At 46.6% G+C, this 14,989-nt stretch overlaps 1 protein-coding gene across 1 annotated transcript in view; it reads right to left on the reverse strand.

Moving 5' to 3' along the window:
- Positions 1-14,989, reverse strand: part of LOC149337180 (uncharacterized) — an 87,409-nt gene that overhangs the window by 12,284 nt on the left and 60,136 nt on the right. The window contains exon 3 of the mRNA XM_089553369.1: positions 2,890-3,000. Within this exon, the coding sequence (XP_089409495.1) occupies positions 2,890-3,000 (111 nt within the window). The remainder of the gene's footprint in view (positions 1-2,889; positions 3,001-14,989) is intronic.

Here is a 14,989-nt window from a genome sequence, read left to right on the forward strand (position 1 = left end):
TGGACGGTCGTGGAGCGGGCATAACCAACAGTAAAACTTCGCAAGAACTGCGGCCGAGCTAAGAAGACACGAGAATTCATGGAACTGTTACGTCATCGCGAACATGAACAGACGTACAAGGATGGTCGGTATGCAGACGTAGGTGTGATGGTTATTTTCAACTTCTAGTAGGGTTGAAAATAAGCGCTGTAATGAGTATTAAGAGTTTACTCCCATGATTAGGCTACATTTACGACCTACTCGTGAACATAGTAATCATGCTCGTTGATGCTCTTCCCTGTGATGGACCACCTTGACAAGGCAGTCTGCAATGAATGCTGTCGCTTTTGTGTGGAGCCATGCTATGACAGTGTCCTGAAGTTGCTTGTTTCAGGTGAAGCGCCACCATTCCGACCCTTTCTTCATCGCCAGAAACAAAATCACTTGTGAACTTCGCCAGAGAATGCGACCCGGTATACCGAGCATTGCAAAGACGCAGACCATAGATTCATCTAATAAGGACCCATTGCCCTTGGAACCAAAACCAATGACTGAAAATGACTACTACTCGAATCCTGGCACACCTAAACCACTAAAAAAAATGCCAGCCGTTCAAGGCGAAGCCACCCCCCTGTGTATGCACCTCAAGATGCAAGCCAACCGACCCCTGTCACCCACAAAGAAGGAGCCGAGGGAGCTCTGAAACGTTGGGATTTCAGCGAAAAAGGTTTAATTGTAGTTGTCTCTCATTTTACTATGAGTTACTGCTCTTTCCACGATCCGTTCGGGAACAAGCTTTCTTCTCCTACTGGACTGCTGCTCAGTGCTGGAATTTGGTTGATATTCCCATGCAGCAAAGACCTGATTAGGTGCAAGGTACGGTCCCGAATAAGCACAATCCATGCCGGCCCTGAAATATTGCAGACTACGTACGAGAGCTGACGAATGGAGGCAGAGAAAGACGCAGACAACGCAAGCCTCACTTAACTAATCGTTTATTAACGCAAATGCATGATATGTACACCCTCCTTTATGACGTGATCGGACTGAAAATGCTGACATCAGGTGGCCGCACTTAGAAACATTGATTCTTTAAGCACCAATGAAATCGATCGTAAGTGAAATCGAGTGCATGAGGGCGCTGACACGTGATGCAGCTGTTTTTCTAATCAAACACATTACCTCCCTTCCATCCTGGCTTTCATCCATAGCTAGTATACTGCACGCTTAGAACGAAGGTTTACAACACCGTTCTTTATTCTCCGGACGTGTGTACTGAAAGGTTCCGCTCCTGTTATTGCCGACCTTCCCCCTGTGCTATATTAATTTTTGATGTAGACACCGGTGGGTTGGACCGATGTAACTGCATTCGCTAGACAAAAGAGTGTCTAAATGAAAGATTAAGGAAGAACAGGAGAAAGGTTGGTAATAAGAGGAACGGGAACCTTTCCGTGTGTTGTCACGGCTATGAAAGCCTTGCAAACATTCGTTGAAAGTGTACAGGATACTAGCTATACATAGGAGCCAGGCTGTAAGGCAGATAATACATGCGGGTTTGATTAGAAAAACGGGTGCGTCGTTTGTAAGAGCACTATCGATTTTACTGATGTTGACAGAATCAATGTTTCTAAGAGGGGTCTTTCTCTGCCTTTGATGGTGTTTCGCTCGTACGTGCTATGCACTACAACACCAACTCGCCAATCAGTCTGTGCTTTTAAGCCTAAAATACAAGCCCGTAAGGAATTCGGTGCCTGAACTCTCATCATAAGGCCTCATACGCGAGAACAGTGGATTAGCGTAATCATGACTTGCGAACGGGGTGTAACAAATTCCTTGTCGGGATCTGATACCGACAGAAATTGTGCGCGCCACTCTATTCTGGCGGTGGGTAAATAGTGAAGGTGAAAACGCGATGCCGGGCTGGCGGCAACAGAAGTGCCCTATTTCATTTTTCTAATTTTTGTCTCATGCATGAGGACCAGAATCAGAATATAACAGACAAGATGGATCACTACCACGAGCTAAGAAAAGCGACTTCATATCGGCTGACATCGCTATTTCTTGAAGCCACACTGTTGAGTGTTGATCTTCTCCTTTATATACCTCCCTCTCGTTCTCAGCATCCGCTCAGGTCATCCGTCACCTGAACGCTTTCAGCAGGCCGGCAACGCTCTGACTTAACGCGATGTCACAGATCTGTGACACCTCTATTCTAATCTATTCTAATCTATTCTAATCTATTTGACAGCGAGTTCGCTTTTGACATGAATCTTGCTTTACCGTGGTAGTAAAATGCGCCTCACAATAGGGACCATGGGTTAATAATAAGCGTCAGCATTAAGGACTAAACCACCAATTGGAAATGGCTACATGGTATGGTATGGTATGGTATGGTATGGTATGGTATGGTATGGTATGGTATGGTATGGTATGGTATGGTATGGTATGGTATGGTATGGTATGGTATGGTATGGTATGGTATGGTGTATATGGTAACGTTCCTTGGCGCCACATCGAATGTCAGAGACGCCGCACTGGAGGATCCTGATAAATTTCTCGGGCAGTGTGTAGTTTTTATTCCCTGCCCCACGAGATTGAAATTTGTTCTAGACGGATCTATTAATGCGAAAAACTGTTCCTTGCAAAGAAATTTAGAACATCGTTGAAGTACAACTTGAGGTGGCGAAAGTGCTGTTGAATGAGCATACTGTATTACACTGTTTATACAGAGCCAGATGCTGTGGCTCCGCGCCCTAAAAACTACAGCAGCGCTTAGGGGTATACGCGTGGTCTTTATAGAGGCGTCGCAGTAAGCCAAGAAAGAAATTCGAAGAAACTGAGCCGCGATAAATTGGCAGAGTGGCAGAGTGGCAATACACATTCAGACCCGGTTTCACTCGGGTCACTTACATGTCTCTACTTCGCAGATCAGCCTCGCGGTGTCTCCTTCAGCAAAAGGGCCAGCCGCAGTCTGCAGCGTAGCACCGTCGGCGTTCTTGATGACAGGAGGGCAAGCCGGCGCTGTTGACGAATGAACGGCAAAGGAACGCATGCATATTGCGGCAAAACCTAGGACACGGTGAAACAAACGCTCGTGCGTAAAAGTCACAACGACTGTGTTTCAAATGGATCCATTCTGTTTGTGTTCGCCGAGTTCTTTTCCTCCCATGCATGTAAAAATAAGTCGTTTTTAATTATCTTTTGCAACGGTTCAGACACGTGCAGCTCATTTATGGATACTGTGAAGATTAACTCCGCAGAGAATAATGTGAGATTGAAATAAGGTTACAAAAACGTTCGTCGAGAATTGCAAGCTCTTATTTGTAGGTCCTAAATAAGGACCCCTACTACGACCGACGTACAGCGGACCACACAGTCGCAGGTGTTATTTAGAATGTACACGTGCCTATCTTCCAGCTTGAAAAGAGTCCCATTGAGCCCGAAGTAAAATGTATTATTTTCTTCCTGCAGATCTTCAACCGAATGAGCATGGTATCACCATGATGGCCTAGTTGGTTTAGCGTCTGTAGTCTATGCGATCGCCGAAATCAAACGTGTTCAGAGAAAAAAATATGCTTAGTAGATAGGTACAGTAAGAGCGCGACGAAATAAACTTGCTCTGTATTAAACAAAATCTACGCTATGTGTATCACGGCTCAGACATCTGCGTGATTTCATTTGGAAAGTTAGAGAATTCTGGAAACAAAGTCCACTTGCGCGGCTGCATGCGAAGTTTACATGGGGTGCAGAAAACCTTCAAGCATGCCTCTTTAGTGCTGGAATGTAGGGCTGCAATTCTGTGAACTTCGGCATTACTAGCAATTTACTTAAACAAGCTAAGAATCTGTAAATAAAACGAGCGTTCAATGACAGCATTTCTTCTCATTTGAGGCCTGGGCCGCAAGACAGCTTATGGTTTGGTTTGGTTTCTGGGTTTTAACGTCTCAAAGCGACTCAATCTATGAGGAACACCGTAGTGAAAGGCTCCGGAAATTCCGACCACCCGGTGTTTCTTTAACGTGCACTGACATCGCACAGCACAAGGGCCTCCAAAATTTCACCCCCATCGAAATTCAGTCGCCGCCGCCGGGATCGAACCCGCATCTTTCGGGTCAGCAGCCGAGTGCCATAACCACTGAGCCACCGCGGCGGCCAGGCGCGCCTAAAGATGGCTTTGGCATAATTAATCAGGCAAAAGCCGTTCTCTGCTTAACTTTTCACGTGCTGAGCGGTTTGGAAAGCACAGATTAATCTACCCCGCTCACGTTACGTTAGGTTAGATCCCGACGCCTTCTTCATAAACGCTCTCCCTTCAGAGGAAGTGAACAAGCAGCCGCACGCACGGAGGGGCTGTAAACAGAGCGCCGAGTTTCGGATCGTAGCTTTGAAAAGAAAATCTTCAAATACATCTCGGATTCAAAGCACACAAAATGTGCCTTTTCTTCTGCATTACCCCAAGCGTCACTAATGATGATCGAACCCTGCAGGTCAGCTTTTCGCGGCCGTTCTTCTCTGATGGCGATTCGGCTTTGACTAATCCCGATGCGAATACCTTTCGCTCGAGTATCATTTTCTCCTCCAAGACATGGTTGCACTACAACAACATTGCGTTCTTTTGCGTCACCCCGACGCTAGGATATTTAATGGCTTGCTAAAGGCGTGAGCAGATGCTAATGCATCTCGCGTGGCCTGCAAGTGGTTGCTTCTCCTTCACCATCGACCTCAGTCATACTGACATTTTCACGCATGAATTCGTCATCACCTATAGCGCCCGGCGACGCAATAAAGCGCCGGCGCTGAGATCGGCGTTACAGCGCGCGCTAGAAAGAAATAAAGATGGACAGCGCGTGCTCCGGGCGCACACCCGGCACGGGCATTTCGGAACTAGAAGCCTGCCACGCTGGTCGTCTCTCTCTGGTGCTCCGCTGCGACCCCGCAAATTCCTCAACAGTGGTGACCCGGACGTGAAATTCCTTAACAACCTCATGGGGACAATGGTCCGCAACATATGTTGCTTTTAATTATGCAGATGGCCAGGAGGGAGCGCGGGCGGGGATTAACTCTGCTTAGAAAAGTCTGAGAAAAGAAAAACAACATATTGAATAAAAAGAAAACTTTCTATACTCTTTGTGGACCATGACATCAGGAACATTTTTTTAGAACAAGCTGTCAGCTGTTGAAATAAAATGAGATAGTAAGCTTCACTAACTCCTGTTACAAAACACCAAAATGAAATTCGCCTTAACTATGCTTTTAATGACCCGTCTTCTTCTGAATTTTGAGCATTAAATACAAGGCATTGCATTCTTCGACAGTAGAAAGAAGTTTCCGCGCTCGTGTTTTTCGCCGGCGCCTTTGAATGTGTACCATCGTAATATTTATTTCATCGCTCCAGGTAGAGAACTGCTTTGCTCAAGTAGAACAACCTGTGTCCTAATTTTGGGTTTTGTCGTTGCCAGATTTTCCCTTTAATTAATGGAAGCTGCAAGCTTACACGAGGTCACACCTGCCCTAGACAAGCCTGCCTCCAGGCATTGTATCTCTCTCCTCCAAGCTGTAATCTGTCTTCCTCCTCATTACTCTGGGCAAGAACGGACTCTTGGTTCTGCGTGTTTGCGTGTGTGTGCGCGCTTGTGCGTTATATTGCTGCGCTTTCTACAACACGTTGGCGCCTCTAAGTTAAAATCTCTTTTTTTCCCATTTCTTTGTAAAATTTATACATCAACGGTAACAGCCTTTCAACACATTTTAGCGCGGCTACCCTATTTTTTTTCGGCATATTAGGAAGCTAACCTCCTTTACGAGAGCAAATGAGGGAGGCAGGAACAAACGTGGACCGTGAAATACGATTATATTGATGTTTCCGCGCAACAGACGGTTTTTTGACGCACAAATGCGTGACACTTGTCTAATGCGTGAGTGTTTAGTAATGCACACAGGTGTTACGCAAGCAGAAATACAATGCATCATTCTCATTTATTTTCACTGTCTGAAACTTATAACATAGTACTGGCTCAAGTAGCAAGCATTTTTAAAGGTACAGCCTTCAGAGGTTACGTTCGTAGCTGCGAGTATTCAAGTACTGGAAGCCGGATTATGTTGTTCCAAGCTGAAAACTCCGCACCACACAACTTTCCTTTCCTGATGTTCCCCGCTTCCTGATAAATAGTTGCCAGGGTACATCAAGTGCGTGCGTCTTCCGGCCCAACCCCAGAAGACGTTTCGCCCGCCTTTCCGCAGCCGCAACCAGAGCAGCCATAAATTCTCGTTTGACAGTTCCGATTAGGACCCGGCAGCCACTGGCAGCTGAAGAACACGCCAGTGAAACGTTGCAGCACTGCGAAAGTTTGGCTTCGTGTTAATAAATCACGCTGGCTTTACCGGTATATTTTTGGCATAACAATATCTACGGACAGTAAAAAAAACCATCTCACACCTTGTCGTCAACAATGCCTAGTCCTTCATAAACCGTTCTCAAGTATCATCAACTTCGCAAAAATAAACGTGCACAGGCCTTCAGTGTGGTACACAAGCAACTGCATGGTTTTAGTTATGTTGACTCTATATAGAGTGGGCGCTTGGAGCTTTCGAACGGTGCGCGGGTAATATTTCGTGGCACATTATTTATCTTCCGGCTGTCATGTTTGCGTGCCTAAAGAAATTGACAACGGCAGTTAGTGCTTGTTGGCTGCATAGGCTGCATTTGTCAAAGAAAATGCCTGACTTTCCTCGGCAGCACAGAGGCTCTTTGGGCAGAGTTGCATGGGCTGAGCTCCATGGGCAGAGCTGCATGGGCAAAGCAGAGACAGCGTGATGCGGCGGCTGTCGCGTAGGGGCGCGCCAGTTTTCTCCAATCGCGGTGTTTGCGTGAGCTAGGTTTTTACTCAACAGCAAATGACAAGACCCAACTTTTCCTTAGAAAAATTGCGAAGGCACTTCGGCAACTAAAGTGTTGAGAGGCGAAAGCCGACCGTGACGACTTCTGGTGGGTGTGACGTCACATCGTTTCCGTGGCTGTATTGATGCCCAAATTATACGATCATAAGTGGTAATTGCGCTTAAATACACAATTTTTCATCTAATTTGAAGAAATACGACTTTTTTCCGACCGTTCTGCGAGAATTTTCACTATGCCGTGACCACTTCTGGTGGATGTGACGTTACACACCGTTCCCGTGGCTATATCAACGTCCGCGCTATTTCGACGAGATTTCGACATTTTTGCCTATAGTTAATTAACTAATTAATCTACAGTCATCAAACTTAGTTTCTAGGTTAACTTTTTCCTCCACTATCTGAAGCTATCATTGGTTTCCTTCTATCTTTTTTAGTTCTCTAGTTAAACGCGTGCGACACGTTTTGTTAACGGACGACAGTGGGAGCCATTAAAGGCTTTCGCCTTAAACGGCGTCTTTCCTGCTCGCTTTCAGTCATGCTTGGAACAACAAAAAAATGTTAAAGCTAATAACTTCCCACAGTGTCGTTTCGGTCATTACTCCTTTGTCTTCACACAGCCTTCAGTACACAAAACCTATCGTGAGAGTGTGTGGCGGTAAAAAAAAAAATAATAAATGAGAGGTCTGTCTGAATTCTCGGTGGACACCTAAACCGCGCCGTAAGGTAAGAGATGAAGGTGGAAGTGAAAGAAGAGATAGAGAAATGATGGAAGGTGGAAAGGACAAAAAGAAAGAGAGGTAGTACCTGCTCATCTTCTTTCAAATATAGCTTAGAAACATGCTGATAAAAAAATGCTCCATCTAGTTTTTGTTACCAAGCAACTCTTCATCGTCGTCATATGTTTTACCCGGCGTCGGCCGTTCAGTTTCAAGATCACTATTTATTGCCGCCGATGTAAAGGCCCCTTCGCTCCCTCACTCAGGCCCTAGGGATCCTCCAAGGGAGAGGGAGTCCCGCAGGGCAACGTCTTTCTCAAAACGTCTCGTGCCAGACGGATTGCTCGAGCTTGCTGCTCAGGGGCAGCAGCGCTTCGATGGAGGCAAAACGAAAAAGGCGCCCGTGTGCTGTACGATGTCAGTGTACGTTAAGGAAACCTCAGGGGTTCGAAATTATCCAGGAGCAATCCACTACAGCACTTCTTTCTTTCTCTTTTCTTTCCGTCCCATTTTCCTCCCTTCCCTCACGGTGTGGTCGAGGTGTCCATTTAGAAGTGAGACATTTACTGCGTAGTGCCGCGCCGCTTACACGTTCTGAGTGAAGTACAGTCAGAAACAGGGTGTCCCATTTGGTAGTTGGTAGCCACATAATATTTCCGAGTGGTACTTTACCACCACCATCATCACCACCATAGCCACCACAAGCACAATTAAGGAGGTTAACAGCTAGAGAAATGTTGCTCTCGATTCTTTTCAGCGCTGTCTGTTTTTTCTAAGCCCCGGCATGCCTACTCAAGAAATTTCTTAGCTCGTCCTGATAAGACATGATTATGTTTCGTTTCACTTAGGAATATACGGTATACTATGGTACCTTTCGCTATTACTCTGTCGCTATATATAGAGATATTCATTTTCAGGTTTTATTTTATTTCGCAGTTTCGGGGCAAAAATATGGCGACATTTTTAAAACTGAAACCCGGATACTAATCGGGTTGTCATGCAAGAAATTCTGTATTTCTGTTTTTTGTCGGGTCACGTTTTGTAGCAGATTGTGAGTAACTATATTCGCCCGTTATTTTTGCCGGAGTTAAATACCTCTCTTTTTGCGGAGTATTCTGCAAGCAGTATGGCAATGGCTTGTAGCAGATCAAACCTATACCAACATCCAATATTTCGTTTTCTTTCGCGATTTATATTTCCACGCATAAATTATGATCTGATGCTCAGAGAGGGAGAAAGGAATGTTAATCAGAGGAAAGAGTGGATAATTTCTGTGCCTCTCAAGTGCCTGCCTGCTTTTCATTGTACGGAGCTAAATCATTATTTCAAAAACTAGCGTTGTTTTCAAATGTCGAAAACGCTTGCAGGATGACGTTAACGTGGGGAGTGCCTGACACACTGACTCCCGAAAGACACCCGGTCAGTACCAGTGTTTTGGCTTCTCACTTGAATTCGCCTGAAAGTATGAAACTGAACAAATAAAGCACATTAAAGACAGTTTAAAGTGATGACATACCCAGCAATCCTGGGCAAAAACAATTTTCGGTGGGAAAGAGTTTATGGACGCCACTTTTTATGTGTTGGAAGATTTCACTATAACAATCGATATATCCGCAGATCGCCCCTAGACAGGCTTGCGTTGTTCTGCTGCTAACGTTTTTCTATCGCCAAAAACTTTCCGCATTGGTTTTCTGTGGCAGCCTTAAATACTGTATGTAAGCGATGGAAAAACTTCGAAGTAAAGGTTTTGCTTTCATCGAAAGAATGTACCATTACATTCAACATTTCCATACCGCTACCGTACCATCATCATCATCATTATCAGCCTGACTACGTCCGCTGCAGGGCAAAGGCCTCTCCCATGTCACTCCAATTAACCCGGTCCTTAGCCAGCCGCGTCCACCATATTCCCGCAAATTTCTTAATCTCATCCGCCCACCCAATTTTCTGCCGCCCCCTGCTACGTTTGCCTTCTCTTGGAATCCACTCCGTTACCCTTAAAGGGAGACTGAAGCACTTTTTCTGAAAATCGGGCTGGCAGCGGCATCCTATAGTTTTTCATGCTGTATACTGGAATATCGCATCCAAATAAGGCAAAAACAAGCGCGAATTGCCTTTTTTAGCCGAAATATGCGGCCTGTGCCGCGGGGCACGCCGCGCGGCGCGCCGCCGCCCGTGATTGGTCAAGAGAGGTCATGACGTCACTTTGAGGACTAGAGAAGCTGCCGATGCGGATCCGGCGCTGCGTTGAGGGCAGATCGCAGCTTTCCGTGTCGTTGTGAAAGCGAATACGGCGACTATTTTTTTTTCTGAACACCGAAGAAAAGGATACTACAGTTTGCTCATTCCACGTATCGCCTGAAATCAAAAAAGACACAAGCAAAAAATTCTATGCCTAGCACAAGCATACGCCAGCGTCAAAGACGCGATACAGACCATGCGTAAAAGGTGCCAGCACAACATCGGCTCGTATGCTCGGAAAGGAAGGGGTGCGAACAATACTCAAGTCAATTACCACCACCGGACGCCTCCTGGCTCGCCCGGAAGAGCGTCATCCTAAAGAAAAGGCCCAAAGCACTGTGTAAATCTTGTTCTCAGTACCCGGCGTTGCAGGTTGGGGCAAGAAAGTATTTCAAGTGAACGATGAAGGAGCACAAAGTTGGTGTCAAAATTAGCGAAGCGCAGTGGCCAAGCACTGCGAGGCATGTGACCACAAGATAGTGACGCAATCATGGTGCGCTAGAAACCAAGCCAAATACGCACACAAATACGCTTCACTCCTGGCGCGTTCAGCAGATGCCAGAAAATATTAATCGCTGCCTCGGAAACGTTCGCCCTTCCTAGATTTGCAGTTTAGGTTCAGTGAAGTAGTTGCTAACTATATGTGTGTTTAAAAGCCAAGCTAGCTGCAACTCGCCCGCTGCCACAACTTGATGAAGAAACCGAGTAAGGTTGCGGTGTTTTTTTTGCAAAAACTCGGTTGGCATTCATTTCTGTCATAAATTTGCATTCGAAAACAACGTCGAACGCTTTCATTTTAATTTCTTAGCTAGGATTAAACGAGATGCCGCATATGAAGAGCTTCGATGCTTGCTTGCTTTGCTTTATTGTGCTTTGCTTGCTTGCTTGCTTGCTTGCTTGCTTGCTTGCTTGCTTGCTTGCTTGCTTGCTTGCTTGCTTGCTTGCTTGCTTGCTTGCTTGCTTGCTTGCTTGGACACGTCGAACCGAGTGTAAAATCACTAACCGAGCCTTGCTGAGCACGTCTCAGGTGGTCTGGCCGCACCTAAGCTGAGGAGAGCGACACATGCTTAAGCCTCTATAATGTTTCTTCAGGGGCTAAGTGAGCATGTTTCTACTTTTAAAAGAGGCTCTTCTTCGGAATGGTGACACACTTGTTATGCACTAGGAAATCGATGGAACTGTGTCATGGTTCAGCCGCGCCTTTTCGACAGAAATCTCCAGAGATCACACTAGGACAAGCTCTGCCTGTAGCCGCTTTTACGAAAGTGTTTCGAGTACCCCTGCTACACGGCTGTTTCGAATGCCTTCCAACCGAATGTCATTCGACTCGACTGCCGAGCTTACGCTGCTACACGAAGTTTTTCGATGGCATTCGGTTCAGATGACATTCGAGTCGACGGAGCTCGGCGAAGACATTCCAGATTTTGGAATGCCTTCGAAACGCGAACACAGCCTGAACCAACGTTGGCCTGAACCGACCAATTGCACTCGCCGCCGCCGTCGCTTCGCCCCGCCCACAGCCGCGCGACTGCTTTCGGGTCCGTGGCTGTTCATTTCGATACCTGCTTCTCGCTTTTTTCCTGCTGTTTGTTTAGCAAATAGCTCGTGTTCTGTCTTAGTGAGTGGTTGTAGATAATAGTACACCAATGAACATTTACCGCGAGTGCATGAAATTTCCCCCGGAGTGCGCCGATGAGGACGACTGCACTCATATGCTGCTGTTTACATTGCTGCGTATGAACAGCTTGTGCTCGTTTGCAAGACATAAAACGAAATATGCGTTTTAGTTCTATTTAATAATCCCTTCTCTTCTGTACCGGTTGTACCCGTGCTTGTTTACGCAGTGCGACAATCTGTGAGAAGCGCCGACGCGATCGCTCTCCTGAGAAACACTTGACAGCCGGGTTGTTGACATCGCGTAGGACCGGCGCTTCTCACTAATTTTCCCGGCTTCCTCCGACATGCCCAGTACTTTATTTTAAACTACTTTATCCAGAAGTATATTTGGTGACCGTTCGCTTGAACTGAAACGGCCTAACTGAAACTGAAACGGCCTAACAAGCTAGCGACGGCGACGACTGCTGCTGGCCTAAAGCACAGCTCGGCAGCCCGAGTCACACCGCCGCTTCCCGTTCATCGTATGCGCGTCCTGCGATGTAAGCAATAGTTGATTTCATGTCACTGTTGTCAAAACTACACTCGTTGACCATTTGCATTCGCTAATACTTGTGAATTTGTTCTTCACAACCACCGCAATCACCGATCCAACCCTGCGGACGCGCTAGGCCTAGTCGTCGCGGAAGGAAACGGAGTCGTCGTCGACCGAAATTAATTTGGCAAGTGGTTATCACTAGCGAGTGTCCAAGTGTGCACATGTAAAATATAGCCGTTCGTTTCGCTTATTTCCAATACGGATAATGTATAAGCGCGCATGTATTCGCACCGTCACCACATCAGCGTGTTTTCGCTCAGCCGTCGAACTACCGAGGGCATGCAGGCTGACCGTCCGCCGATCGGATTCGTCGGTGTCGTGTAGCCAAAAAACTTGTCCCGCTACAATCATATTACAGTGAACTAGATAGTTCACTATAATCATATGCTGCTGTTCACCGTGCTATTACCGTTGTCGGACTAGTGGATCGTCGTCGTCGTTGTACACTGAAAACGAGCTGAGAATTTCGAATGTGTTTGGAAAGTGTCGTGTAGCACCGCGGGAGTCCGTCGAGTTCGAATGCTATTCCAAGTCTCGACTGCCATTCGACTCAGATGTCATTCGAAAGTGCCCGTGTAGAACAGGTTAGTCGGCTTGAATTCTTCGTCACAGCAGCGAGCGGTTGCGCTGCGAGCTTGTGGTCTTGCGGAAAACAGTGGAAGACGACACTGTCGCGGCCGTAGTTGTTCGTGGACACGAACGCAGAGTAGTACCTGTTGAATCTGATTCTCAAGGTCGGCTGACACGCTTTGTACGTCGCAACGCACGCAGTGCGAGGAACAACGCATGCAGCACGAGAAACAACGCGCGCTGAAAGCGCGCTCGGGTGCGCCGAAGCATCCCCGTCTCCTCAACATGACGTCACGCTGGCCGACATGGACGAGGTTTCCCTCTCCGCTGTTCCCCTCTCCTGCGCTCGCGCGGGGCGCGGGAAATTTAAACATCGCGTTTTTAATTGGTGATTGCGCCACTGTTTTAGCCAAAATCGAAAAAATAATTTCACAGACGTGATCAGCAATGACACTACTTCAAAACACTAGAAGGTTAGCTGATTCGAAAACCGCCTCAGTATCCCTTTAAGGACCAGCGGTTATCTTGCCTTCGCAATACGTGCTCTGCCCAAGCTCACTTCTTCCTCTTGATTTCAACTAGGATATCATTAACGCGCGTTTGTTCTTTCACCCAATCCGCCCGCTTCCGATCTCTTAACGCTACACCTATCATTTTTCTTTCCATAGCTCGCTGCGTTGTCCTTAACTTAAGCTGAACCCTCTTTGTTAGCCTCCACGTTTTTGCCCCATATGTGAGTACCGGTAAGATACACCTGCTGTATACTTTTCTCTTGAGGGATATTGGTAAACTGCCATTCATGATCTGAGATAACCTGCCACATGCGCTCCACCACATTCTTATTCTTCTAGTTATTTCTCTCTCATGATCTGGATCAGCTGTCACTACCTGCCCTAAATAGACATATTCTCTTACTACTTCCAGCAGCTGGCTACCAACTGCGAACTGCTGTTCCCTTGCTAGGCTGTTGAACATTTCTTTGGTTTTCTGCATGTTAATTTTTAGCCCCACCGTTCTGCTCTGACTGTCTAATTCATTGATCTCGTACAATATTACAGTATTCAAAATTTTTGTCAAAAAAGCTTAAGTTGGTTTACTAAAAACGTCCCCTTAGATTAAGCATGAGGAACGCAGAAGCTTCTGCGGAATGCGCAGGAAAGATAATTTCTTTAAACGGTTTATCTCTGGAGAGAAATGGAGTTCTGCGCGGCTTTTTAAAAATCTGTTCATGATACAAGACTCGGCTAAAATCTAGTTTTTTGCCCAAACCGAAGGGCGCTATGGATATTCCACCTCGCTCTCTTTATACAGGGTCTGTTCTGAAAGTAGTAGGACTCATTTTTTTTAATAAACTTTATTCGTAAGAGTAGTAAAAACGAATAGAATTTTTAAAAGTAGCACCCTTCAGCACCTACAGGCCGCTGCTAATGGGTTTTCCAGTTTTCGTACGCCTCCAGGAACGCCTGGACCGGAATGCTGTTTAGCTCCCTCGTCACGGCCTGTTGAACCGCCTCTATCGATCCGTAATGTTTCCTCTTGAGCGTCGATTTTATTTTCAGGAATTGAAAAAAGTCTGGCGGGGCCAAGTCGGGGCTGCAGGGGGGCTGAGGCAGCGTTGCCGCCTTGTGCTGGGCAAAAAATCGGGGTCCTCATTCACATGGTGAAGAAGATCCTACCGGTTGGCCTTTTCCTCCTCTGACAACACTCCCGGCACCAACTTCGCGCAAGCTTTCCTCATGGAAAAGTTTTCTGTCACGATCTCAAGAACTTGGGTTTGGGGAATGCGCAAGTCATCAGCAATCATTCTGATACTCAACATACAATCACTGTTCAGTAAATGTTTCACTCGCTAGACATTTTCGTTGTTCTTGCTGATCGAAGGGCGTCCTGAGCCGTCGTCGTCTTCCACTCTTTCCTTACCTTCTTGGAGTAGCTTGCGCCACTCAAAAAATACCTGGTCTACCCATTGCAGCGTCACCGTAGGCCTCCTTAATCATGTCGTGAGTCTCTTTGCCCGTTTTACCAAGATCTGCACAAAATTTGATCGCGTATCGCTGATCCAGTAAAAGCTCCATGATTCTGCGTGACGAGACGTTTCGACAAGGGTTAACAGTACAAGCGACCTGCTCTCTTCAACGGCCCAGAGCCGGCTGGCGATTTTCCCCAGCATTCCCAATATCCCCCTTCGACGATCCTGCACGCTGTTGCGACCCATCTTGAGACCCGAGAGGAAACGGAGGTGGATTCAACAGTAGCGGCCATTTCGACGGGCCATTTCGGCGGCCATTTCGACCTTCTAGAAGGTTCTAGAAGGACCGACGATCGGGGAAGACAGGTTGCCCCTCGACTGAAAGAAGCGCGGAACGAATCAGAG

This window comes from Amblyomma mixtum, chromosome 7 (assembly GCF_055824585.1).
Source record: "Amblyomma mixtum isolate Tamu chromosome 7, ASM5582458v1, whole genome shotgun sequence".
Taxonomy (NCBI): Eukaryota; Metazoa; Arthropoda; class Arachnida; order Ixodida; family Ixodidae; genus Amblyomma; species Amblyomma mixtum.